This window comes from Hippocampus zosterae, chromosome 2, assembly GCF_025434085.1.
Source record: "Hippocampus zosterae strain Florida chromosome 2, ASM2543408v3, whole genome shotgun sequence".
NCBI classification, from domain to species: domain Eukaryota; kingdom Metazoa; phylum Chordata; class Actinopteri; order Syngnathiformes; family Syngnathidae; genus Hippocampus; species Hippocampus zosterae.
The window spans coordinates 12,968,981-12,996,976 of record NC_067452.1 but is presented as its reverse complement, the minus strand read 5'-3'; the positions used below and the strand labels follow the sequence as shown (position 1 = coordinate 12,996,976).

The following is a 27,996-nucleotide window of genomic DNA, read 5'->3' as shown; positions in this document are numbered from 1 at the left end:
TTCATGTTGTTAGAGCTGGCCTCTGGAGCCGGGGATCGAACCACCAAGTTCCCTGCCTTTGGCCGGAGCCCATTTTACTTTGCACCTGACCCCTTTGGCCCCTCCTATAGGTGGTGAGCCAACCCATGTTGCCTCTTTGGGCTGAGGCCGAATAGGGCCCATGGGTGTAGGCCCGGCCACCAGGCGGTCACCATGAGCCCGACCTGCAGCATATTACACCTTTTTTAATTTCTCGAATTACACCTTTCAATAACAAATTAAAATCATTAGTAAAATAGGAATATCTAATGTATTTGTTACAAAGTGGCCACTTCATATAATAAACCATACAATTCGAAACTAAACAGTGATAAATAGTGCCTAAGCCTAAAAGAAAACAAAGCTCATGAAACTATGCATCCTTGTTTCCAAGTTAAAGTAAGTAAAGTAGTTGATGTCAGTTAGTGTGTTCCTTTTGAGACCGTATTCTTTGAAGGGACTGTTGTAACTACAGCACGTTGTTGCCTTCGTACACACCGCCGTGAATCAGCGTACGTGGGCACTACTTCCAAAGAGCGAACGTTGCGGACGCGCTGCGATTAAACGGGGTTGCGCTTCAACCGTCAGAGAAAAAAAAGAAAAGAAGAAAACAAGATGGCGACTCGTCAAGAAAGATAGGATGGCCTGAAAGGAGTGATTGTGTTTGTCGGAAAAGGATTACTAACAATTCGACCGTTACCAGTAGCGATTCGTTCCTAAAATGAAACGGATGCCTCGCTTCCACATTTTGAGTGTTTTGGCAGAGTGTAGAACGTAAGGGGTGATTTGAAGCTGCCAACTTTGCTTGTAGCTCTTAGCAGCGCTAGCTCGCCAGCGGCATCAAAGCACAGCTGGCCCTCGTTAGCCAACAACCTCTAAGCAACAAGCAGCAGTCAGCAGTCACTGCCACAAGACGAAGGAGAGCGGCCCCGTCATAGCCCGGGACATCGAGGTGTCTTCGGGTCAGTCAGCAACCGTATACGATGGCGCTTTCTCATGCCTTTGGTGTCTCAAAGCGACTCGGCTTTTGTTACATAATGTCCAGTCGCTGCATTGACTTGGCCGTTGGCGTGAGGACACGGAAGCCCCGTGCCAATGTTTGCTTATTATCACCTCTGAGCTAACTAATGCTAACCAAGATGGTCCGATGGCAAAATTGGATCGGAGGCCTTGATGCTAACGTTAGCTCCATTTCACACCACCAATGTTTGGGGAGTGTAGAAAAATAACATTCAGTGAGTAAGCTAAAATAATATAGGCGTAAGAGTCTCAACAACACTTAATTGGTTTGCGAAACAAGAGAGGTGGAGGCTTGTTTTGATTGGAACGGATATTATCGTCTTGTGGTTTGTGGGGGGTTTAACCCAAGCAGGTCTCTAGTCACCAACATTGATCTTAACTTCGTGAAACTCAACGTCCTCATTTCAACGTGAGTGCGTTTTTTTTGCTTTGTTGTCAATGCGTTATTTCAAAGACTTTCCTAGAAAGCGCTCTTGGACAAATTGATGCGTTTGTGGTCGTATTTCGAGTTCATGGCCTAGACGCCATTGTTTCGGGACAAGCTTCACGAACACTGATTGAACGAACCTGCTTGACTCAAGTCTTGATTAGTGACCCCCAGTGTATGATCTTTAAGAAAATGTTATTTTGAGGGGGAACATTTGCAACAGCCACGTAGTGTGCCAAAATATCGATGACTATGCTTGACAACTAATGAAAAAATCGGGTGGCTAACTTTCCTTCTGACCCCTTTCAATCGAGTTGACGGTGAAAGAAGGTGCGTTCGCGTTGTTGTCTTGAATTGGGGAATGAGAAATAACCAGCCCCCCACTGAGAATAAAACAAACGCTTCGTCTTTGACCTTCTCATACTTAGGGATTGAAATATATATGCCTCAAGTTCCAAAGTTATGCACTTTATAGATAAGCTACCATAACGTGCCTCTCATTGCATCTCTTATTATTACACTAACCTGTGGGTGAATAACATTTTAATGTAAATTTATATCTTTGGTAGACTTTTTTGTTCTTATTTTTGGAAAAACAAAATGATTTTTTTGAAATGTGTCCCTTTTTTAATATCAAATTTGCCACCTTTGGCACTGATGTGTGGGACTATTTTGTGGAATAGAATGGCATGAACGAAAACGCGTGCTTTGATGTTGAACGCTACATCTTGCTAAATTATCTATTGGTGTGACTGCCTGCAATATTCAGAAATGAAATCATGTTTTTCAGGGCAATGGAAGGGGACGAGTTTGTAGCGCCTCCGGAGTGTCCCGTTTTCGAGCCGTCATGGGAGGAGTTCAAGGATCCTCTGGGCTACATCGCCAAAATACGTCCAATTGCAGAAAAGTCTGGAATCTGTAAAATTCGACCACCATCAGTAAGTATTTGTTCAGTTGTGAAACTTGAAGACGAAATGCTTGGTTCACTTTTCACTGTTTCATATTTATTCCACACTTTTATCCCTTGTCATTTCTATGAACTGGGCGTAGAAAAAACACTTGATTGATTTACTGAGCGACACAGTGGAACTCCACTCAACACATACGCAGTGTGTGGGATTCTGCCACGAGATTTCATGACGGGCCAACTTTCGGCCACGGGCTTTGCGGTAACCTAAAATTTGAATCGCAGGTGCACCGCCAATTATAGACACTCAAAATACACATTAGCTTTCACACAGGCAAAAAAAGGAATTTCCAAATTAAAGGCGAGCAAGACAGAGTTGTGTCACGGTATTAAAATTACAGCTCTCAAATGTCCTATTTCAAAATATTTCAGGAAATATTTTCCATTTAATACAATATATCTATTATTTTTAACAAAGCATAGATTTGGGACATTAACTAACATGCACCATGGGAAGTTTAAATAAATAAATGAATTCAGAATGTGACAGACTGGTCAGCCAGGCATACGAGTCTCCGCCACCCACACCACCACACTAACCGGCAGCCGTAACAAGTGCTATCGGAGGACACGTGGACTAGAGGCGGTGTTCAGGTGGTTGGCTCCTCTGTCCCGCGGGACATTCTCCAGCGCCAGGGAAACTGCCAACGCACGCCTGAGCACATCGCCTGCTTTGCCCTGGCCTGCTCGCTCAGCGGACAGTCTTGAGATGCCCTGTCGCGGAGCACCCCACAAAACAAAAATCCTCTTCTCAATCTGTTTGGAAATACTTGGCTTCTTTCGTTGCCTAATCATTTTTATACTTTATTAAGTTTAGTGCAGACAGAACAAAATGGAAACTGCTAGTTTTGCCAGTTGGTGTCCATGCATGATTGGTGAGGCATTTAACAGGTGTACGATTGGCTGCCCTGTATATCAATCCAGTGACAAATTGTTGGAGAGTCAGGGTTTTCTTTTTTTGGTATTTTAAAAATGAATTGTGGCTATATTAATAGGATAAAATTGGGATGGCTGGCAGTGATTGAATTAATACTATCTACTGATTCACTGGGTACTGGTCGATCGTGAACTGCACAATGGGGATCACTGCTGTAGTGTTGCTTTAGCCCAACCTCCCACCCTCCTTCCTTTGGCCCCCCTCTTTTCTGTTTGTCGGCCCGGAGCACAGTGCTGAGGCCCGCGAGCCAGCAAGCAAGAGTAGCCGTGGCGACTGCTGCTAAAGCGGGTGGACGGAGGCAGAGGGTGGCTGACCTCGCCGCGGCCTCACTTGGAAGGCATAACACCTGTTAGGCCCACTGCAAGGGAGTCCGCCGCCAGGCGAGGGGGCTGCCAACGAGGCGTTGGGCTCTGTGGCGGGTCGGCCGGGTGAATGGCGGGGGTGTTCTCGGCTTCATCGTGGCAGGAATTGTTGACACACGGGAACGCACCTCCCTTGGCGCCCGACAGTGATCCGTGGGCTAGAAACCATTCGACTGAACACCGGCTACTCTCCAAGAAGGGGGAAAAAAAGTTGATGAAAGGCAATTAACTTCAAAGCGGCTGCCCAATAATTCAGCTTTGCAAGCAGCCCATCATTTTATGTTGTGCTTGTCCCGTTCATCAAAGCTTTTTTTTTTGTGCATGCAAACACTTTGTTTTTCTTCTTTCTCCCCCCCAAATTTGCTGCTGTAGACTGTAAATTTTCCCAGTTTCGGACAAATAAAAGATATCTGATCTTATTTCTTATAAACAAATGCTGCAAAAATTTAATTCAGGCATACAAAATTTGCCGAGCAATAGGTTCTTACTTCATTCCATGGTTCAGTCTGAGTTCATAAATTCTCCTCTTTGCTTCCAATGATGCAAGACTTTCTCAAAGTGAACTTAGTATCGCAAAAAACGATCCAACGTTAGCTGCTTCTGTGATATGGCCACAATAAACGTTCGCAACACTTGTTCGCAACACTTGTTTTTACGTTACACAACTTGGCAATCGTCTGCTTTCCGCAAGGTTGAAGGCCGATCTCGCGAGAACGGAAATCTCGTCGCGTGAGATTACTTCACGGGAGATCAATACAACAATGCCAGCGATTGTCGAACTGCGACACTCCGTTGCTGTAAAAAAAGATGTACCGAAGGTTTTTTTTGTTTTGTTTTCACTGCGAAATTTTCTAGAAAAAAATTACCAAGATCAAAATTATTCCACACTGGGGAAAACGTCTTGGAACGATCCATAATTTCGCAAAACTCCAGCCAACAAACCCACGACATTGGTACAGTTTGTGTCCTTATAAACACACTTTGGCGCAGCACATTCAAACAATTCAGTTCCTGTATTGGTCACGTGATTCTTTCTTAAAGCAATACACGCACCGATGAGGGGTTTCACTCTTGAGCTCTCTGTATTATGCTGACGCACCAGCGTCGCTCGTCCCATCACTACTCGATACAGGCTCACACCATTCATAGTGCAAGTAGTATGTGTACTAAATTGCCCCCTTCTGTAAATTGCCCAATGTGCCGGGATGAGTGGCCAACTGGCATTTTTATGACCACGGGTTCTAGTTCAGAAGCATTGCAGAGTGTGCAGCGGCCCCAAAGCATGAGCCTTGGGGCCGCTGGGCACTTGTGCACCAATACAATGCAAAGTCTATGAAGATTTGAAAACAGAAGCTTATAAAACCCACTAAGCCAGTTTTGCTGGACTAATTTGGCTATTACTAATAGTGTGGTATGGTTGTTGCTGCCTTTCATTTTCTTCCCAAAGAAATGTATTGATGTGGTATCCAGCCAAGAAACATATGCAATTTCTGTTCTGTCTTCATGTGTTTATTGTTCACTAAACATGGGCAAAATACCGTTAAAGGCCAGTTGTACAGATGCAAATTGGGCTAAAGTCGTCCCGTCCGAGACTGGTATTATTGAACATTCTTCAAAAAGAGGCTTTCAGCTGGGTTTTGGGATTCCAATTTGAAGTTTACTGTCAAAATAAAGCCAATTACACTTTGTGTACATCAGTCACATAGCTACGCTTTTCAGTTAGCTACCTTAATGCTCACGCTAAAGACAATCTATGTTCTAAGTCCTGTATGTCTTATCCTCTGGGTGTAATGATGTGTATTAGTGCTGTATTGATTTGCTCAGTGTTTTCTGGACTACGAGGGTGGTCATGGGAGGAAAATTAAACTCTTGTCTCCAGATACTGTACCTGAATACTCACAAATGTGGGCAATAAATGAAAAGACCACTAGTTAATTTGTTAATAGTTGTTTTCGGTGCTGTCCTGACAGATTATTTTTTTTCACCTACTGCCTGTTTGTGTATGAGAATTTACAGAAGGACGAAGGCCCATGCGCTCCCATCCCCAACATCCAAATGTTCCATCCACTACCTTGCATGAAAATGCTCTCCTCTTCGTCACGTTGATCTCATACTTGTTGTGTATGGGGAACAAGCAGAGACAGCTCATGACCAACATGTTGATTGTGATGTTCTTGTTCTAAATAGGACTGGCAACCACCATTTTCAGTGGAGCTGGATACGTTCCGATTTACGCCACGCATCCAGAGGCTTAATGAACTGGAGGCAAGTCATTTATACACCCGGCTGTTTGATGTTGTTAGTTGAATTAAATGATTGAAGATGTTTTCACTGTCTTTGTTCTTTATGCCTCTTTGTTCCCCAGGCAGAGACTCGCGTGAAGCTTAACTATTTGGACCGCATTGCCAGGTTTTGGGAGATCCAGGCTTCCTCCTTGAAAATCCCGCATATCGAGAGGCGCATCCTTGATCTATTTGGTCTATCAAAGGTGAACATGAACTTAACCCTTTGAAGGTAAAACATCTATGACAGTGGTTCTTAAATGGGGGTCGTAAAGGCACTTTGGGTGGTACGTAACATTTTAAAATATTTTTGAAAAGTAGCATCCCATCAAAAAATCTGCAGTTAAGCATAAGTCAAAGTTTCTCCCTAAATGCAAATACGCTGAAGTGAAACACCACAATGTTCAGTGTTGATGCTTCTTTTTAATTAAGAATGAATTAAGGGATTTCCTGAAAAAAAATTCTTCAGTTTCAGCTTTTATTTAAAATTAATGATTTTTTTTTAGAACAGATCTGTACTGCGCTGCAATTTGCCCAGTGCTCACACTTCAGGGATGGTGTTAAAAATAGAATGTCAATGTTGCATCAACACCGCTCAGTAATGAAATAGCCTTTGTAGTCTAGAACTGATGTTTTAAAAAGGGGTGTTGCCTTGATTCGACCCTGATTGGTTTCAATTTGAAATTGTAACCACGTCCTGACGTATTGCTTGAAGTTGACTGCTTGGAGTGCCTAGGCGAGCAAATTGTCTATCATTTTCCTCATCGCCTGCAAGATGGAATCACACTTCCCTCAGGTAGGCAAAACTTTCACATGATGGTATTTGATGATTTTTATTTTTCACCTGTAACTTGGTTCCCACATCACTTTTCCTGATCATATTTTTAAAAACGGTTGTCAAAAGTTGTATTTTGTGTGATGTCATGCAATTACATGGGCTACACTGCCAGTCGGGTTAATGAAGACGGCGAAATTTAACATGTTTTGGTTGACTACGGTGTGTAGGCAGCTTGAGCAGGGGTGGGGAACTCCGGTTCCTCGAGAGCCATAAGCTGCCTGTTTTAGATCCCTCCTTAATCTGATTGAAAGAATCAGTTCATCATGATTATGATCAATTGAATTTGGTGTGTTGGAGTAGAGAGGTCTAAAACGGGCAGGATTTGGCTCTTGATAAAGTTCCTACCCTTGCTAGCAGCTAGAGTGTTGAGCTTCATGTGACTTTTTGGGGGACTGCTGAGTACTCTATTTAGCCAAATCAACGTCAATTGTCTGCTGCTTGACAAACAATATGCCTAATCTCCAAATGTCCTTGAAGGAATTCGATTGTATTTAAGTTTTGGTGCGAAAAGTTAACGTTCACATTCTCTATGTCCGTGGAATTCTCACTTCCTCAATCTGGGAGACAAGGCCTCATCAATTTAAATTTATGTATTAACTTGCAAAAAAAAATAAAATCAGATTTTCTCATTTGCCGATGTAGGCCTACAAGAAATAGGCTCCACTGTCTTGTTTTGTATCCATATTCCTCAGTTTTTTTGTTTTTTTGTTTTTTTTTATAGCTAAGTAATTTTGAAGCTGGTTCAAAAACTCTGCAAGACCACCTGGCATCGGAACAGCCATCAGGTGATTAAAGCGTGTCCACGATGAAGTGTTCAGCCAGCCAGCCAATGTCAAAGTGTTAAAATAAAGGCACCGTTCACGCACAGACAGATGCAACACTGTCCCGACCAGGGGTTTGCGTCTTGTCCAATATCTAATGTCCACTATTAACTGAATGCCAGAATGGAATGTTTGTGTCGATATGGCAAATGTTAACATCTTCATAATGATAAGGTATTTCTTTTGACCAGAAATGGTCTTAGTTTCTGTATTGATTATCTGTAAGCATTTAGAATAGAGGAGGATTTGTTCACCGTTATTGGCATGGGCAGTTTTTACATAAAGGATGAAAGGACATACTACTTCTGTCTGAGGACCTGTCTGAAATGTATTTAATAAAAGAAACGTGACTTAAAATGTTGTAATGTTTTATTTATGACCGTGGGGCATTGGGTATTTTTGCTGATATTGTATAGTGTTGGCATGACCATTGAGTGTTCATGCCAACGCTCAATAGTGTCATTATTGCTGCACTGTCAACAAGTTTGTTGCTGTAACACAATTGAATGTTGACCATTGAACACACAAGTTAATGTTAGTCCAACATGGGTTACTGTGGACACTTTGCCTGCGTTCAAATGTACACCCTGTGTTGAATCAACATCAGCAGATTTGCACTGTATGATCCCAAGGAAGGATGCCATGTTAATTTTCATGTGCGCAAATCTTTATTTGTAAATAATTTATTCCTTTGTGTTTTTCTTGTTACAGTATACCACTGTATTTCCAAAAAAATGGGAGTTCCAAAGTTTAATAAATCAGACGCCTACGGCACAACATTCAGTTTTAAGTCTTGGCTGGAAAAAATATTTGACAGAGGGTGCTTCATTGAAAAAAAGTTGAGAACCACTGGCCTATTGTTTATCTGGATGCCTTGTAGAGTTTGTCCCAATCTGATCACATGACTGGAAATGAATTTTCTGCTGATCTGTATTAGCTCAAAAACATGGATTTTATTTCATTTTTTTGTCATTGTCTTCTTGATTTTTATTGGTCACAAAGCGACAAATTAACCCAATTGTGTCACCTTGGAGCATTTGTTATCAAGCACCTAGTGTTCAAGTGGAAAAAAAAATACTACATTTAAACATCTTCACTACCATGAAAAACATATTCAGTAGAAAACTGGTACAAATGACCAATTGTAGGGTGAAAATTAAATGGTGAAAAATGGTAAAAATGCCCATCAGTTACATGGCGCTACAGTAGACACAAAGGAATTATCAGTACCGTATTTTCCGCATTAAAAGGCGGACTGGATTATGAGGCGCACCTTCAATGAATGGGCTATTTTTAATTTCATATATTGGACGCACTGAATTATAATGTGCAATCTACAATGCAGCCACTAGATGGAGCTACACTCCTTACTTTCGACTCAAGAGGCGTTCATGACCACCCCCGAAAAACGTAAATTAATGATTCCTTCAATGAAACTATGAAAATAGAAAATAACGCATCAAAACAGAAAATCGAGCGAGGAAATCACAAAATCAATTATATAGCCCCCCATGGCATTTTCTTGAGCATAGCTCCAACAGAACAATCAGATGTCAGTACAGTAAAATGTAGGAAATCAGACGTCGGTAAAATATTGGAGACTCGGCTCTCTCAGAAGTGTTTGTTAATTCCTTTGTTGTGTATTCACCAACGAGGAAATCACAAAATGACTTCTGTAGGGGGGGCATAGAATTTATTTTGTGATTTCCTCGATTGATTTTCTGTTTTGATGCATTATTTTCACTTTCGCAGTTTCATTGAAGTAATCGTTAATTTACGTTTTTCGGAGGCAGTCATGAACGCCTCTCGAGTCGAACGGAAGAAGAGAGAAGGCACGGAGACGGACAAAGACGTACCTGTATTTAAGACTGTGAAAACCATTAAGTAAAAAAAAAAACACCACAGCTCTCCTTTTTTCGGAGCTACAACAAATCTTATTGAATAAAGCCGCAACACAGTTCACTGAACCAACAGCAAGTTAGAACATTGTAAGCACGTCTCCAGCAAGGAGCCATTGTGAGGTCAACCTATTACCGTAATGACCACATACAAGGCGCAACGGATTTTAAGGCGCGCTGTGAGCTTTTAAGAAAATGGAAGACTTTTCGCTTTGCCTTATAGTGCGGGAAAATACGGTATTTGCTTCGTAAAATACGTCATTCCAACAGTTGAACTGTGTGCCGTTCAGATGCTGCCAACTTGCATGTAAGAATTAAGATTAACTAAAAATATAGTCTGTGCAACTGGTTTGAAATAATGTATCTATTTAGTTATGTTTTTGGTTTGTTACAACTAAAAAGGACACCATGCTTGAGACACAGTTTACTTGGTCGACATGAAGCAAAAGAGTTAAAAAAAAATGTTTACATCGTATTTTGCAGCGAACAAAGTGAACTTCCGGATCGGCATACTTGGGTCATCTGGCTATAAGAATACAGTCGGTTACGGTCGTAGGTAGTGAGTGGCACCTTCTATAAGCATTGTGGTAATGAATGTATCGATCTTTTATGGCGATGTATCATCAAGTATAAACAGCATTGGACTCCAACGGTATTGTGTTGCAATTAAAATTCTGGCAGTTTATTGGTAACAACTGTTTTTGAAGATGGAAGAAAGACATCTTAATTGAATGGGTGCGTTGCCATGTCACGTTGAGCAAGTGGTCGCACGGGCTATTTTTCACCACTCAAAATACATTCCCACACAAAGACGGCACAAAAGTCAGTCAAGTTGTTTAACTTGATCTCTGCTGTATTTCTGCAATTATCTGAGCAGTGAAATCCGGCAATTGAGATGTAGAATGCATTTTGCATTTGACTATTGGCAGATCTTCAAAATCAAGTGACTGGACTTGCATTAAAAAAAAGTTGTTGGATGTCCCTAAATGCCTTGCTCTTTGTGTTCCAGGTTGTGTCTGATGAAGGCGGTTTTGAGATGGTCTGCAAAGAACGACGCTGGGCCCGTGTAGCTCAGAGACTCGGTTACCCTCCTGGCAAGAACATCGGTTCTCTTCTGCGCTCGCATTATGAGAGGATTGTCCACCCCTTTGAAATGTTCCAGTGTGGTGCCAGCTTGCCGGTATCACTCAATGCTCAACTACTTTTTTATTTTTCATTTGGGGCGAGGAGTAATAACGGTCTGTGACAAAAATCACTCTCAAATTTTCTTTTTGATGGATTTCACAGCATTGCAAGCCAAAGCACTACGATGGTGAGGATGTGGACAAGGAGTACAAGCCCCACTCCATCCCTCTGCGTCAGTCTGTGCACCCATCTAAAATGAGCAGTTATGGGCGCCGAGCCAACCGCTGCCAGCCAGATGTAAGTCAAAGCACTGAGTAATCAGTTGCCATAATGATCATATTCTGTAGTCATTACCTGATCATACGTTGAGGGTTAAATATTCATGTTTCTTAACCGGTAAAGTTTTACCTGATTGTGTTAGGAGCAAGTCGCTTATTTAAAGAGGCATTATTGCTGCAAATTTCCCCATTGTGGGACAAATAAAGGTTTTCTTATCTTATTTCTAAACTGTGGCACAGTGCAAGTGTGAAATTGACTTGGCGCATTATTTTCAGTAGCCTTCAGTCCGTCCTGAAGTAAAACAGCTGATGTCCAACAGTTCTTAAGAATCACTTTCACTGTTTATTTCCTTTGCATGTCATTGTTTTATGTCAAGCTAACTTTTGAGTTTCCAGGAATTCCGTTCGTTTGACTGTGTTTTCCCCATCACTGAAACACACATTGGTTATTTAATTCATGGATCTTGATTGGGAAAGGAAACACATGGTTTTCTATGACGTACAAGGTGTGTCAAAGGTTCCAGGACTGGTGTCACAGAAGGTATTTCAAATCCAAATTGCAAGGTGTGTCCTCTTGGAAATAATCTCACGAGAGGCTAACACATCACAGTCTTCACTGCCTCTGCTGGAAGAATTCTTCCAGGATCCTCGGCATCGCGATCATCACAGCCATCTTGATATTGTCCACATCTTTAAAACAGAACCCCCCTTGGTTAGCCTTTCTTGAGCTTGGGAAAGAAGAGAACACATTTCACTGAGCCAGGTTAGGTAAACAGACAGGGTGCTGCAGAGCAGCGAAGAAATGTCTGATGCTCAAGATGTGAGCGGGTGCGTCGTCGCGGTAAGACCGCCACATTATATGCGAACAGCACACAAGTAGAAGAGGGACTGAGCCTCCGGTTGGCACCTGCTCTTATATCTACCCTGCGTCACTCAGGGGTAATTGATTTCATCATTGGTATGCATAATTGGCCACTCCTTGCTGTTAGTCACTGCCTCTGGCGTTCAGCAGGGATCAAATATAACTGCAGGATCAGTTTCTGGATGTGCTGCTGGATCATCTTCCTCTCATTGCTGAAAAAAACTAGTTTAGCTTTGAAGTATAGCTTGTGACACCAGCCCTGGAACTTTCCAGCAGTGCGGCGTTTTGTTAGACACTACCATCTTACAGCGGTGCCTTGCGATAATGAAGTCTTGACTAAGTATTTTGAGATACAAGCTGTCATCTGGCTGATCCCCCCCCCCCCACCCTCTGTTGATTTGCTGTGCTCTAAACCATGAGCTGTTAGCACTAAAGCCCATATCCCACTCAACGGTGAACAGTTGTGCCTGTTGGTAAAGGGAGCAATATGCACATTAGTTAAATTTAGTAAATGTTCGCAAAACATTTGCCAGGTGTCTGTCAACCGTTTGTTTTTTCTTATCGCTAGGAAATTTTGGTCATGTTCAAAATTCTCGACAAGAAAAGTACAAGCAAACGTCTGGCGACCAATTAGTGATCATTTGCGACCTTGAACGAACTCTGGCGAGAATGCAACATTTGTAAACACTCGCAAATGTTCACCACTCAGTGGTATGGGGGTTTAAATCGTGGCAATGAAATCAATTCCGTTCACTTCACATCCATCCATTGATCCATCTTCTACCGCTTATCCGAGGTCGGGTCGTGGGGGCAGCAGCTTTAGTAGGGAAGCCCAGACTTCCCTCTCCCTAGCCACTTCTTTTAGCTCTCCCCGGGGGATCCCGAGGCGTTCCCAGGCCAGCTGGGTGACATAGTCTCTCCAGCGTGTCCTGTGTCATCCTCTGGGTCTCCTCCCGGTTGGGCATGCCCTGAACACCTCACCAGGGAGGCGTTCAGGAGACATCCGAATCAGATGCCCGAGCCACCTCATCTGGCTCCTCTCGATGTGGAGGAGAAGCGGCTCGACTCTGAGCCCAGCCCGGATGACCGAGCTTCTCACCCTATCTCTAAGGGAGAGACCGGACACCCTGTTGAGAAAACTCATTTTGGCCGCTTGTATCCGGGATCTCGTTCTTTCGGTCACGACCCATAGCTCGTGACCACAGATGAGAGTTGGAACGTAGATCGACCGGTAAATTGAGAGCTTCACCCTTTGGCTCAGCTCCTTCTTTACCATGACAGACCGATACAAAGTCCGCACGCATCATACCAGACGCTGCACCGATCCGCATGTCGATCTCTCGCTCCCTCCTACCCTCATTCGTGAACAAGACCCTAAGATATTTAAACTCCCCCACTTGGGGCAATATCTCCTCCCTGACCCGGAGGAGGCACTCCACCCTTTTTCACTTCACAATAATCAACAATTTGGCAAATTCACCTAAAAATGGCATTTCCATTTCATTTGATTTGATGGTTTGAGATACAAGTGTTTTGAGTTACGAGTGTGGACATGGAGTAGATTCCTATCCCAAGGCACCATTGTACAAGTATTGACAGAGCAATTAATAAAAATGTCATTGAGATCTATGGATGACCGAATAATCAATCAACAAAATGGCCTTGAATGCATCTTGGTCAATATTCCCTTGGACATAGGGAATTCCGTTAAAAAAAATTGTTATTCATGGCGCTTGTGGCAAATTATGTCAGTCCTTGGTCTGCCATTGTTGTTCAGTGGTTGCGTGATGATGGAACAAAAAAAACGCAGCCACCTTTTGGTTCCATTTGCAAGCCATCCTGTTGCTGTCCTCTCACACAAAATGGAAGAAAGCGGCATCTGTTGTTTTACGTTCATTTTGTCACCTGCTTGAAGCTCTATGTCAAATCTGCGTCAAGTCCTCCTTATTGTGCTGATGCTGTTTTGCTGTTAACTGCTCTTTGCTCAATCCAGTATGTTTGGCAAACCCACCACTTACCGTCACATCTGACTGGAAGATGTGACGGTACATTCGGGTCGCATCCAAGCTTGCTTTGCTGCCATCCTGCAGTGCACCCGTGCCTTAACTTGCTGTTGTTTCTGTCTGCTTACCACTTGGTTGCATTTTCCCCAGCTACTTGAAAGGAGATTTGTATCTAATTAAGAAAACTTTACAAGCATTTGTCATGTCAGTTTGAAGGAAAACTATTCCTTCAATATGACATTAGGGATGATGATTGAAGAGAGCTGGACAAGAGTCTGAAAAATTGGTTTTTCACCACAGATACAAGATCCAGCTCTTCCCTGACTGTCCCATCTGTCCTCTTCTTCCTCCTGGCTTAGTTTATCGTTGCTATTGTTGTGTCCCCTTGCAGGGTCCGGAGGATCCGAACCTCCATCCTCTCACCACTGGCTCTCAACTCATCTCAGCGGTACTGCCTCTTGAGCATTCGAGCTCACCCTGAGCCCCTACTTTACTTATTTCACTTTCCACTGCACAATTCTTGTAATAATCCATGTTTTTAAAAAATCTATTTATTTATTTATTTATTTCACTAACACGTAATATCAACAACATTTCTCACTCTCTGGTAGGGATACCACACTTAATGTGGTTCTTTCTGACAGGGTGTGTGCACAGTGGTATCGTAATAAGGTAGTTAAATCACATTTTAACACGAAAGTCCTCATTTACCTGCCCAGACTTTGGCAATGGCTGTTGGGGTTACTCCAATTTCCAGGACTTTAAAGAGAAATCAATATACAGGTTTTTGTTTTGTTTTTTTCTGCGTCCTTAGTTGTTTTGTGATATCTCTAAGTAGTTTGCCATTTTGCATACCTGCCTGCCATTCATACTCAAAACGAGCTGTGGATGACACACAGTTTTCATTTTATAGCCAGATGTCAACTTCTGACTGATTATATATTTGTCGTTTTTAGTTGCGCTTAAAATTCTCGAAGTTGGGTTGCCCAACTGTGATCTTTGTCAGATTGTTTTGTCATTGGTCTAGCTGCAGTGCACCAAGGCTCACTTTGGCTGAAGAAGCTAGATTTTCCTTCATCGGATTTGAATCTGTGTCATGGTTGATACCATGAATTATGAGTGCATCAACTTAACGCTCAATACTATGAAGAGTGACTTTCCTGGCCCTAACTTACCAACCAGAAAAAGTATTATCACATCTGGTCAGAATAAAAGGTTGCATTTTGACTGCACATCAAATATTTGTTGGACATACGGGGAAGGGGAAAAACAGGAACAATGCACAGCCTTAGCTCCACCTTACCTCTCTCTTGGCCAAACATTATTAGAGGTACCAAGAACTACACGGAGGCTCAGAGGGGATCGAGCCTTTTCCAAAAGTTCCTTGTCCTTGTCTTTGGAATGACAACCGAACATTCGACAAGCCCCCTCGCTGCCCATCTTTAAAACTCGTCTCAAAACTAATTTTTATTCTTTAAAATTTGACTCGGCATGACTCAGACTTGATTTTTAGTTGTACTGTCTTTGCGCTTTCTACTATCTTTGTTACTCATTTATTGTCGTATATATGCTCCATGTACAGCATTTTTTTAAAGTGCTCTATAAATACAGTTGAGTGCAGCTTGTTTTAGAATGCCTAATGTTTAATCGTTGCTTTCTGCATATGGTGTATTTGGGCCTATTTTTCAAGCTCTATTGTCAGTTAATTTAGTGTGGGTCTCGTTGCTTTTTAAACCGTTGTCTACTTCTGTGCTGCAGAGCTCATGAGAGTATTGTTCATTTTGTTTGACTCCATATTAATGGACTACTTGGTCATAGAGTGTATCTGGAAAGTATTCAATTAAAGTTTTTCAAAAGATTTTTGCAAATGTATGGAGGAATAAGAAATTACATGTCGTGCAGTAATCACAGCCTTTGCCATGAAGCTTGTGTTGGCGCTCGATGGTGTCCTGTTTCCACTGATCATTCTTGAGATATTTTGATAGCTCATTTGATGTTTAAATCCTGTTGGTCAGACATGATTTCAAAAAGCACACCAAATAAGGTCCAACAGTTTGTTGTCCATGTCAGAGTGCAAATCAAGCAAAAATTGCCTCTAGACATCCAAAGGCACCAATGTGGAGATCGGCACAGAACAATTTCTGCTGTTTTGAAGTTCCCAATGAGAACAATGGAAGAATGGAAGTAGTTCTGAACCACCAGTACTCTTCCTAGAACTGGCTGGTCATCCAAACAGAGCGATGAAGTCCGCATGGTGACCAACACCCTGATGGTTACCTTGTCAAAAATCCAGTGTTATAGACGGACCACCATCTCAACTCTGCAGCAACCCACCACTTAGGCATGTACTGTAGATTGGTTGGACAGAAGCCCCGCTAGTAAAATGCACATAGCAGCCTGCCTGGAGTTGGGCATAAAATCACCAGAAAGATTCTCAGTCCACAAGAGGCAAAATTCTCCGCTCCGATAAAACAAAGAATTTAAGTCTTTGGCATTTGCCAGACGTCATGTTTCAAGGAAACGAGGCACCTCTCATCATCTGGCCAATAGTGTCCCAGCAGTGAAGCATATTGGTGGCAGCATCATGCTGTGAGGATGTTGTTTAGCTGCAGGACTATGGAGAATTGTCAGGACTGAGGGAAAGATGAATATACCAATGTAGAGAGACATTCTGGATTAACGCCTGCTCCAGAACACTCTTGACCTCATACTGGGGCGATGGAATATCTTTCAGCAAGAGACGGATCTTCAAAATGCAGCCAAATCAAAGGAGTCGTCTGATTTGAACATCTGAAAATGGCTTTGCACTGCTGACGCTCTACTATCTAGATTGAGAGGTGCTGCAAAGAGGAATCTCTAAGCCTGCCCAGAGAGGTGACAAGCTTCTGACCTCAAAAAACTTAAGGCTGTAATTTCTGCCAAAGGTACAACAATGAAGTACTGGGCAAAGGCAGTGAATACTTTTGCAAAATTCTCTATCCATCTTTTTGTTGTGTGTAAAATTTGGACCGGGAAAATTGAAACGATTTAATTTTGTAGTCTAGCGTTAAAATAATACACGTGATTACTACCTGGATTTGGATTTGTGGAACTGATACGCGGTGTAAACATCATTTCATGACAAATGAGAGCATTTGAATGTTTTTTTGGAAAAGGAAGATGGTGTTATATGGTCGCATAATTTTAAATATTTGACTTTTGCAGTACCAAGTGTGATTTGACGGATCATACCTCTTTATACTGCAATGGCATGTTTCCATGTCTGTCGAATGAATTTAAAGTGATTTTGTTAATCATTAGTATTCTAGTTATGCTTGTAGCTTCTTCTTTGGAATCTATGTTTTGGTGATGGGTCCTAACTTTCAAGCTTTCCTTATTGTCTAACCTAGCTAGAATAACCCCATTTTGCACTGCTTGTGATCTTGATTTTTGTCTGCATTCGGCCACACTGCTTTGCTCTGAATGCTTTGAAGAGCAGGGGCAGCCTGTCCAATCTATCTGATGACCGTGTCCTTTGACTTATTCTCAGCCTGAACCTACTGAGGAAGACATAGAGAAGAACCCAGAATTGAAGAAGCTGCAGATCTATGGCGCCGGGCCCAAGATGATGGGACTTGGACTTGTTGCACGAGACAGAGGCATTAGGAAGAAGGGTAAGAGATGCACAACTTCAATCCTTCGTTCAATCCAATGACTAATTTTAATCCTTTCCTCCAGATGAACTGCCTCAAACTGTGACTGTCATGGACAGTACACCATCTGTTCCTGGTGTCACTTGTGTAAAAGGGGAGCCTCTGCTTACACAAGACCAACCGACCGAAGAGTGCTCAGCCACCCCCCAGGTTTCCCCTGCCAGCATCCCGGTCAAAACGGAAGTCAAAGCAGAAGTCAAAGCAGAGGCCGAGTCTGAAGTGAAGACTGAAGTTAAGAGAGAAGAATTGGAGGAGCATCTTCATAAAGAAAGTCGCCAACATTTTACAGATGGTCCATGCACCAAAATGACAATGAGGTTACGACGCAACCTCAACAATATGCAGAGTGTAAGTAACCAAAGGATGATCCACCCAGATAAATGATTTTTGAATCATTTTTGAGCGACCAGCTTCAAAAGTAAAAATCAACCATTATGATTGACTCCAACGATCGCGATATGTTTTTGAGGGAAATTTGCTGTAGACAACAGCGCCTAATTGAGTTCTTGTACAATCATCAATTGAAACATGGAGCAATCAAAACACAGAACAAAAGACATCCTTACAAATTATTCATCTTCCGAACCGCTTGATCCTCACTAGGGTCGCGGGGGGTGCTGGAGCCTATCCCAGCTGTCTCCGGGCAGGAGGCGGGGGACACCCTGAATCGGTTGCCAGCCAATCACAGGGCACACAGAAACAAACAACCATCCACGCTCACACTCACACCTAGGGACAATTTAGAGCGTCCAATCAGCCTGCCATGCATGTTTTTGGAATGTGGGAGGAAACCGGAGCACCCGGAGAAAACCCACGCAGGCCCGGGAGAACATGCAAACTCCACACAGGGAGGCCGGAGCTGGAATCGAACCCGGTACCTCTGCACTGTGAAGCCGACGTGCTAACCACTGGACTACCGGGCCGCCCCTTACAAATTATGTTGCATGAAATTTCTTAATTTGGACCTACCCTGTGATTTCATATTCTATACTGGAGTATCAAATTAAGGACGTTTCATAGAAGAAACCTGTGTCTATGAATGAAATATGAAGAATAGCACATTGACTATTGTAACGAATATTCTAACCTTGTAATATTTTTAGCCACTATTTTCAGAGGAATCGAGCATGTCTCCATTTTGGAGTGTTTTAAATAATATGCCCATTTACCTCTCTGAAATACGTTCTGTCAAAGGTGGATTCCTTTGTGTGTCGGATGTGTGGTCGCGGAGATGACGACGAGAAACTCCTGCTGTGTGATGGTTGTGATGACAACTATCACACTTACTGTCTGCTGCCCCCTCTCACTGATCCTCCCAAAGGCAACTGGCGATGCCCAAAGTGTGTTGCTGAAGTAAGTTGTAGCTTAATCAAATTTAAAACAGCTCTGTTACATGACGAGAATCCCATCAGATCAGACTTATTCCTAATATGCATGACTTTTTGCAGGAGTGCAAGAAGCCATCAGAAGCGTTTGGCTTTGAACAAGCAACTCGTGAGTACAGTCTGCAGACTTTTGGGGAGATGGCCGACGCATTCAAAGCAGATTACTTCAACATGCCTGTCCATGTAAGGACACTCGCAAACTACTGAGTAGTGTGGCTCTGCCGCAACGATGAGAGAGAGAAGGGCGTTCATCTTTGTGTGCTTCCCTTGTAGATGGTTCCCACCGAGCTTGTGGAAAGGGAGTTCTGGAGGTTAGTTAGCAGCATCGAGGAGGATGTGACTGTCGAGTATGGGGCAGATATCCACTCCAAAGAGTTTGGCAGTGGCTTCCCAATGAACAATGGCAAGCGGATTCTGACAAAAGAGGAGGAGGTGTGCTTGCTTGTTTTGTGACATGCTACAGTAAATTGCCTATGGCTCCCACTTAGAAAAGCAAAACTTTGAAAGTAATTCAATTCACTTTTCTTTCCCTGGTATTTCCATACCAGGGAAAGAAAAGTTCGTAGTTCCTTTCAAATGCCTGTAGTTTTGTTTATCCAAGGTCTATATAAAAATTACCCACCGGTAATACATTGTTAAAGTTAACAATAGTCATGGATGTTCATTGTTTTTAGTTCGACTGAATATCTTGGAATGCCCTGGAGGCCTTCAAATTTCTATCGGACAATTATAACTCAATTATTGGTCATTTGAATTATGAGGATCACATACATATATCACCATGTCCATACCTTTCTTTTCATCATCATCAGACTGCGTAGAATATAATAGTATAAACATAATAATGTACAGTATTTAATAATAAATAATGAATACGGTTGTGCTATATTATGCAAGTCCAGGCAAACTCTTAAGTGATTCATGCTGTTCAACCTGTGCACCTGTCAGGACTACGCCCGCAGTGGTTGGAACTTGAATGTTATGCCAGTACTGGAGCAGTCTCTTCTTTGCCATATTAATGGCGATATCTCTGGCATGAAGGTGCCTTGGCTTTATGTTGGCATGGTATTCTCCGCTTTTTGCTGGCACATTGAGGATCATTGGAGCTACTCCATCAACTACCTGCACTGGTACAGGACGCACTGTGTTTGTTTGTTACTTTCAAATAAATTGAGACCTTGAATACTGACTGATAATGAATGATTTATCGTCGACAGGGGTGAACCCAAAACCTGGTATGGAGTACCTTCAGTAGCTGCTGAGCGGCTAGAGGGGGTGATGAAGAAACTGACTCCCGAGTTATTTGAGTTCCAGCCTGACCTTTTGCACCAGTTGGTCACAATCATGAACCCAAACATCCTCATGGCTCATGGTGTACCGGTCAGTATCATTATGTGGACATTCTGTAGTCTGAATTTGGACCATTTATGGGGCTACCTTTTGAAATGACTGGTTGGTGAAATGACAGGTTGTCAGGACCAACCAGTGTGCCGGCGAATTTGTCATCACTTTCCCCAGAGCATACCACAGTGGTTTCAACCAGGGATATAATTTTGCAGAAGCGGTAAACTTCTGTACAGCAGACTGGGTAAGTGTCCAAATGCAGTTCTCCAGAAGTGAGACTTGACAATCAGGATGACGTCACTGTTTTGTTGTTTTCTTACAGCTACCTGCCGGTCGTTCCTGCATTGAGCATTATCGGCGCCTACGGAGGTATTGCGTCTTCTCTCACGAAGAGCTCACTTGTAAAATGGCAGCCAGTCCAGAGAAGCTAGATCTTAATCTTGCTGCAGCGACACACCGGGAAATGTTTATTATTGTTCAGGAGGAGAGAAAGCTCCGGAAAGCTCTGATGGAAAGGGTAAGAGTCTGCAAAAATGTTGATCTCTTCTTGGAATCCATTTTCTCTGCTTTGAGTTTGTCATATATTCATTTGCTCTAATAGACTGGTCTGCAAAAAAACGGAAAGCACTCTTGACGAAAGTCTCAACATGTATTCTGCATGCAGGGCATCACTGAAGCAGAGCGTGAGGCGTTTGAGCTGTTACCTGATGATGAGCGACAGTGTGACAAATGCAAGACAACGTGTTTCCTCTCAGCACTGGCTTGTTCAACCTGCCCCGAGCGTCTGGTGTGCCTATATCACACTCAGGATCTGTGTAACTGCCCCATTGACAAACTCTACCTCAGGTGCTTGCACTGTTTTTATTTTTTTTATTGTTGTTGTTGTTTTCCTTGACATGTGGCTTCAGTGCCGTATTGGCCCGAATATAACAGTGTTTTTTTGCATTGAAATAAGACTGAAAAAGTGGGGGTCATCTTATATTTGGGGTCTAGAAATTATACCCATTCATGACGCTAAATGGCGCCAGATACCATTGAAGCGAATGCTGAACCTGACTCCCCAGGCCAAAGCGAACCCCTGTCACGAAGAAGAAAAATAGCGGTAGCACAAAGAAGAAAAATAAAAAATAGCGGTAAGAAAGGAAAGAAAATAATAGTAGAGATAACGGAAAATGGAGAAACGTAGCGACAATCTGGAGAAAAGTGGGTGTCGAACAAGTTAACCGGCAGCTGAGGAGAAGTTATGATATAATTTACATTTCAAAAACCAGAAGCCATTCATTTACGAATGTGATTGCACTTTAGTTTACATATTTAAATGTTCAGATTTTAAGATTTGAATGAGGCAAAATGATCATGCTTTTTCTCTCAACTATATTGTAAGAATCATTTGTTTCAGATGTACTGTAATTATTATCTGAATAAAAATTTATTTGGTGTTCAAAAAGCCTTTTTTCAAACTTAAGTCTTGAAAAAGAGGGATTTGTCTGATAATCAGGGCCGTCTTATATTCGGGCCAATACGGTAATTAAACAGCCTCTGACTTCCGGTTTGATATCACATGCACTGGCAAACATAATAAAACTGTAATCGCAGAATTACCATTTTGCGGTATGATTTGCAGGTACAGATACACCCTGGATGAGTTGTTGGCCATGTTACACCGCTTAAAGGTTCGCTCGGAGTCCTTTGATTCCTGGGCCAACAAAGTAAAAGAGGCGCTTGAGCATGAGGATGGAAACAAGATAGGTAGGAAACCACCACTCCCATTACTGAAATTTTCGAGGGTTTCTACAGAAACGGAGAGCAGAATCGAGCTGAATGTGTGGTACTTGATTCCAGGAATTGATTACTTGGAGACCCTCAAGACTGAAGCAGCAGAAAGAAAGTTCCCTGACAATGAACTTCTACGTAAACTCAACACTGTTCTCAAAGACATAGAGTACTGCGAACAGAAGAGCACTGAACTCCTTGCTAACGCAAAGACAAGGTGAGATGGGTGAAGCATATCATGTGTATTAGTCATATCTGAACATTTACTCATTTTTGTTTTTAGTGGCACAAAAATGACTTTGGCGGAACTGAAATCATTGATAGAGACTATGCAAAACCTGCCCTGTGTGATGGGTCAACTGGAGGAAGTGCAGGTAATTAACCCCATGCTCATCGAATTGACTTACAACTTCATATTTAATAAAAATCATTTGCTTTAATCAATGACATTTTTCCCCATCAAGGCGGTTCTGCAGGTGGTGAGCGATTACCAGAGTCGGGCTCAGGAATTGGTCAATGACCGCGACTGGAGGAGGAACTCTGCACCAGCAGAGCTGTTGCAGATGTTGCTGGAGCAAGGAGCTCAGCTGCCTGTCGTGGTGCCGGAGTGTAATCTGCTTCAGGGCCTTCAGGAATTGGGGCGCTGGCTGGCAGAGGTCAGGCGCACTTTGGGCACAGAGGGGGGCGAGAGGCCAGAGGTTACGTTGGCAGTGTTGAGAAATCTGATTGAGGCAGGCTGCAACGTGCCTCAAAGCGCATCTGTGGACACAGCCATGGCAGAACTGCAAGAGCTGCTCACTATTGCGGAACGTTGGGAGGAGAAAGCGCAGATCTGTCTTGAACAAAGGTGCGCTTGCATAAACACGGAGGAGTATGGGTGGACTACGCATCAACTTGCCAATTTTCTTCCCCAGGCAAAAGCATCCTCTCTCAACACTTGAGGCGATTGTGAACGAGGCCCAGCTTATACCTGTGAAGTTGCCAAACATTCAAGCTTTGCAGTGCTGTCTAAACCGTGCACGTGCTTGGGTAACAGACCTGGAGGAAATCCAGGTAAAATAGCACCGGTGTCTGTTCACGTGGTTGGTGTAATTCGGGGTTGTGTCATAATGCTTTGGGTTTTTGGCAACTTGTCATAGAATGGAGAGCATTACCCATGCTTGGATGATTTGGAGGGCCTGGTGGCCATTGGAAGGGACCTGCCCGTCTTCATGGAGGAGCTGCGACAGCTGGAGCTCCAAGTGGCGAGCGCTCACTCCTGGAGGGACAAGGCCACCAAGACTTTCTTGAAGAAGAGCAGTCAGCACAGCCTACTAGAGGTGACCTACCACTCAGAATGCTTGCTGTGTGCCAAGCAACCCGGCTGAGCCTGAATAAAGTGTCACGCAGTGTGCGGGTTTCAGCAACTTTATTGGTATTACAATGTGACAAATGTTACGACTAATCAAAAATGCACTTAAGATTTCACACACAAAGAAAAAACAAGCTGAAGGTAGATGTTACAGGCACCGCCAAGCTGTAAAATGCTGTATTTTCACGACCATACGTATTAAAAGGTGTAGTGTCAGTTACGGATGCTATTTCTGTATTTAACACATAAACAGGACCCGTATTATTGGACGCAGGCATGGTAAAATGTATGATGGCTTAAATAATACGGTAGCATGCAAGCACACAAGCGTCTGTTTTTAAAAAGGCACGGGGAGCAAAACTGAGTTCTGTTATACTTTATTGAAGTATTTAATGATGTACTCGCATTATTTTTTTTTATCATCATCAAATCCATCAAAGCTCTCGTCGTTTGTAGCCAAAATGAACAGATCGTAACTTCATTTTGGCTAATTCTGTCCAATACCATGGCAACCAAGCACAACAGTAAAAGCTTACTTCATGCGCCCCGTTGTGCATATCGCTACTGTGGTGGTCCCCGTGTTCTCCAGTGTGGTGCACCGGGATGTCGAACGTGAGCATGTTGGTGATGTGGTTGGGCTGGATGTGTTTGTCGGCAATGTTTTTGTTTTCAGGATCTTCTTTTGCACGTACTATGTACACTTACTGGGGGCATACATTTAGCGCCCTCTTCCAACTTTAACATCATCATGCTGTACTCCGTAACATCCGCCTTTCCTCTCTATAAGCAGTGTGTCAGCACAGCATCAGTCTGTCAAGCAGACCCGTTATTGAACTCGCAGAACAGCATTCATAGACTTTGGAGCTCTTGTGTATACACAAGGCACCTCTTCCATTTTGGAGAAAATTTAAGCCGGTTAAGTCAGTTTTACATTGCAGTGCATTGGAAGGGAAGAATTGCAGATTGTGATCCTTGTCATTTTTTTCCATGTTGGTCAATTTCAGTTGGGTTTGGCCGTGTTGCATGGTGTGCTCTCAAATAAATATCCATAGATTTTTTTTGATAGCACTTGGAATTTGTTTTGAAAGTCGTGATTTAAATCTCAGTCAAGATAATCGTGATAATTATTTTTCCCATAATCGTCCATTGATTCACAAATGAGTTCCACTTTTTTTTTTCATGGTACCTGTCCTCCATTATTTGCTCAAATCTCATTCTTTTGGTTTCGTGCTCTTTCTGGAAAGCCTTAAAATGCCACAAGATGGCATGAAAGTACCGGCTAAATAGGAAAGCAGTGCAGTAATTGGTGGGAGGAAATTTGTTAATGTAATACCGTGTGTTGTGGAAGAGCTAAGCTTTGCCTGAATTGTTAAGGAGAATCTTCATCACGTGCCTGTGGAGTGGCACTTTTTATTCCTTTTTTGAAAGAAAATCATGAATGGTAATTTTGGAATGTGCTTTTAAAATATTACTGTCCTCACAGTTTGTGCAACGTTTACCATCTAAATTATTAATATAGGTAATTGCAACTGTGAGTTTTTTATGGGGCTTTGCTTTGATTACTCACGACGGGAGCTTGTTCCCTATCTCCCACAAAGGGTGGTCCCTGATGTGAAGGATTTAAAAAAAAAAAACACCACGTTTTGCCCTGCAGGTTTTGTGTCCATGCGCTAAAAGGAGACACAATGAGACATTAGAGGATGTGGACGACTGTGATACCAACACTCTCGGCCTATCTGCTCAAGACCTTCGAGACCCTGCAGCTATTGTGAGTTACGTTACACAACATCGACCATCAGCTGTGCGGGTTTTCATGTGTGTGTCTGAACTTGTCTTTTCTCTAGGTGGCGGCCTTCAAAGAAGGGGAGCAACGGGAAAAGGAGGCACTACTGAGGTTACAGAAAGTCAACATGGGGAAGAGTGGACTTAATACAGGAGATTACAAGGAGGGCAAGAGGATGTCGGATGATCTCATGGAAACGGACTCTGCAATCTGTATTAAAGAGAACGGGAACTCCCACGGTGCCTCTTCTGTTCAGACGGTGTGCGTGTGTGCTGGTCAGCCACGCGCACCTCAGTTACGCTGCCACCTGTGCAAGGACTGGTTCCATGGTGGCTGCGTTCCCTTCCCCTCGCTGCTGCCCTCTTGTGGACCGCCGGGAAACCCGCGTTGCTGGTGGGACTGGGACTCGCGCTTTCTGTGTCCGCGATGCCAGCGCTCGCGGCGCCCCCGTCTGGAGACTATCCTAGCGTTACTGGTGGCCTTGCAGAGGTTACCCGTGCGCCTGCCCGAGGGCGAGGCGCTGCAGTGTCTCACGGAGCGAGCCATCACATGGCAGGGTCGTGCCAAGGAGGCACTGGAGACCCCCGAGCTGCAACAGGTCCTTGAGACGCTCCAAGAACTCAAAGAAACCCCCCCTTGTGACAAAGAGGAGGAAAGTCCACAGAAAGAAGCAGACTCCAGCTCAGTCATTGTTTTATCCGACTCAGAGGGAGGTGAAGGAGAGGACGGAATCATTGATCTGACAGAAGATTTCCCTAAAAATAAATCCAAGGAGTCCAATGGCATTGAGGTACACCTGAAACCATTGATTCTTGGGAGATTAGCAACCCTTCACAATTCGAATGCCCATGAAGTTACGGTTATAGTACATCATTTATATCGTGTTATGAATTGAATCCCTTCAGAGTAACTGCATACATCGACATCCAATATGAAATGTGAAAATTATTCCAGAAGTGTTTCTGAATGTGTAAAATGGTCCTTAGCGAAGCTAAATCGCCTACAATTATAACAAATAATGTAGCTCTAGCCAACTTTCATTAAAAAATCAAATATACTTCCGTGCTACAATATGGGCAGGGAAATCTGTAAAATAAAAAGCACTGGGCGTTTAAATGACAAAGTTCAAAAAAACAAAACCAACAGAATTCCACGCTCTGGTCACCAAATTCTGACATTACTATAACAGTACACTGCCTTTTTTGTCAAGTGGCCTCACAAAGGGATCTTCTATCGGGTTGGACCTGGAATCAATGTTCCAGTACTCTCGGAATCTTTCAGATTTTAAAATGCCTGTGCTAAATTTCAATTCGTAGTGAGTCCGTCGAAGAAGTATAAACAAAAAAACATCAATAGAAAATGTGCCGGCTTGATTTGCAGCCCTCCCCACCACCGGAGCCAAGGTGCGGCAGCCAGGTTGAGTCCCAGCAGGTGGCGAAGGTTGCACTCCGAGCTGGAAGCCGCCGAACACTGACAAAGACTGTCCAATGAAAAATGTGTGTGCCTGGTGCGCAGTAATACACACCTGGAGTAACTTAAACAGAAAGTGTGTGCAAGCATCAAGCGCGCGAGTTGCGCGCACCACTCACTGGGGGATCAAAAGTGGAAAACAAAATATGCACTCTTCTGCTCAGTGCAACACCTATCTCAAAATAGTATCGTGCAAAGGAGGATGCAATTCAAAAATGATGAACCATCTCTGGAGTCATGAAATAGTTTGTGTGTACCACGTCTTCGACCTTCCTGTGCTGCCTAACTTAGGGTGAGATTGCGCAACCTGGTACCACACTAGTCATAATCGGATCAGTAAATCTGTAAAGTGCTTCTTTTGCCAACATTGAACCTGTAAGTTACACTGGCCAGCTAATATTTAGCCTATTTCCAAACTGCCTTTCATTTCCAAAATTCTGGAAAAAATGGTGCACATGCAGTTGAAACTTTTCTTGGATGAACATAACTAGTCAGGTTTCAAGACAATGCATAGCACAGAGTCAGCCCTGTTATGCATTTCTAATGACATCCTTCTGGCAAATGACTCTGGAGACCATGTGTGTTTAGTTTTATTGGACTTAACTGCAGCATTTGATAGAGTGGATCACAGTATTCTGTTTACTCGTTTGCAGCACTTGGTGGGCATTGGCGGCAGTGCTCTTGAGTGGTTTAGGTCCTATCTAGCTGACAGAACCTTTTTGTGTCAGCCTTGGCTGCTCTGAGTCACGCACTGCTCCCCTGTCATGCGGTGTTCCACAGGGCTCAATTCTGGGGCCTCTGCTGTTCTCGCTGTATCTGCTCCCATTGGGTTCCATCTTAAGGAAACATGGTATTCCTTCCACTGCTATGCAGATGACTGACAGATCTATGTCCCACTGAGCAAGAAAGACGCCTTCTCATTAAGGCCACTCCTATCCTGTCTGGAAGAAATCAAAACCTGGATGGCACAAAATTTCTTGAAATTCAACGAAAAGAAGACAGAGGTGATATTGTTTGGTCCCAGTGGCCCTTGTACATTCCATCCTGTAGACTTGGGCCCCGTGTCTCCTTATCTGAAATCAACGGTCTCAAACTTGGGCCTTAAACTGGACAGTGATTTCAAACTCGATCGGCAAATTGGTCCCGTTGTTAAATCCAGCTTCTTTCACCTTGGACAGCTGGCCAAAATAAAACCTCTCCTCTCACATGAACACTTTAAGACAGTAATTCATGCCTTTGTCACATCCCGGCTCGATTACTGCAATGCCCTTTACTTCGGAGTCAGCCAGTCCTCCATTAAGCGCCTTCAGCTGGTCCAGAATGCCGCTGCTCGCCTCTTGACTGGTACTCGTAAGAGGGA

At 43.2% G+C, this 27,996-nt stretch overlaps 1 protein-coding gene and 1 long non-coding RNA gene across 4 annotated transcripts in view; both read left to right on the top strand.

The window, feature by feature from the left end:
- The first annotated feature begins 614 nt into the window (after positions 1-614).
- kdm5c (lysine (K)-specific demethylase 5C) overlaps positions 615-27,996 on the top strand; it is a 31,001-nt gene continuing 3,619 nt past the window's right edge. For 2 of the 3 annotated variants that reach the window (XM_052057938.1, XM_052057937.1), the window contains exons 1-25: positions 615-980; positions 2,256-2,403; positions 5,919-6,000; positions 6,101-6,219; positions 10,580-10,750; positions 10,858-10,992; positions 14,230-14,286; positions 17,368-17,491; positions 17,556-17,878; positions 18,725-18,883; positions 18,979-19,098; positions 19,189-19,347; positions 19,864-20,045; positions 20,133-20,295; positions 20,384-20,503; positions 20,582-20,776; positions 20,924-21,105; positions 21,884-22,008; positions 22,102-22,249; positions 22,316-22,406; positions 22,497-22,879; positions 22,947-23,085; positions 23,172-23,351; positions 25,038-25,151; positions 25,228-25,956. In XM_052057938.1, the coding sequence (XP_051913898.1) occupies positions 2,260-2,403; positions 5,919-6,000; positions 6,101-6,219; positions 10,580-10,750; positions 10,858-10,992; positions 14,230-14,286; positions 17,368-17,491; positions 17,556-17,878; positions 18,725-18,883; positions 18,979-19,098; positions 19,189-19,347; positions 19,864-20,045; positions 20,133-20,295; positions 20,384-20,503; positions 20,582-20,776; positions 20,924-21,105; positions 21,884-22,008; positions 22,102-22,249; positions 22,316-22,406; positions 22,497-22,879; positions 22,947-23,085; positions 23,172-23,351; positions 25,038-25,151; positions 25,228-25,956 (4,344 nt within the window). In that variant the 5' untranslated portion in view covers positions 615-980; positions 2,256-2,259. The remainder of the gene's footprint in view (positions 981-2,255; positions 2,404-5,918; positions 6,001-6,100; positions 6,220-10,579; positions 10,751-10,857; positions 10,993-14,229; positions 14,287-17,367; positions 17,492-17,555; positions 17,879-18,724; positions 18,884-18,978; positions 19,099-19,188; positions 19,348-19,863; positions 20,046-20,132; positions 20,296-20,383; positions 20,504-20,581; positions 20,777-20,923; positions 21,106-21,883; positions 22,009-22,101; positions 22,250-22,315; positions 22,407-22,496; positions 22,880-22,946; positions 23,086-23,171; positions 23,352-25,037; positions 25,152-25,227; positions 25,957-27,996) is intronic. The other variant, XM_052057939.1, reaches the window with a different exon arrangement.
- On the top strand, positions 6,226-8,029 carry LOC127596093 (uncharacterized). Its single transcript, XR_007961379.1, has 2 exons — positions 6,226-6,809; positions 7,573-8,029. It is a non-coding gene; the product is annotated as an uncharacterized LOC127596093 (long non-coding RNA).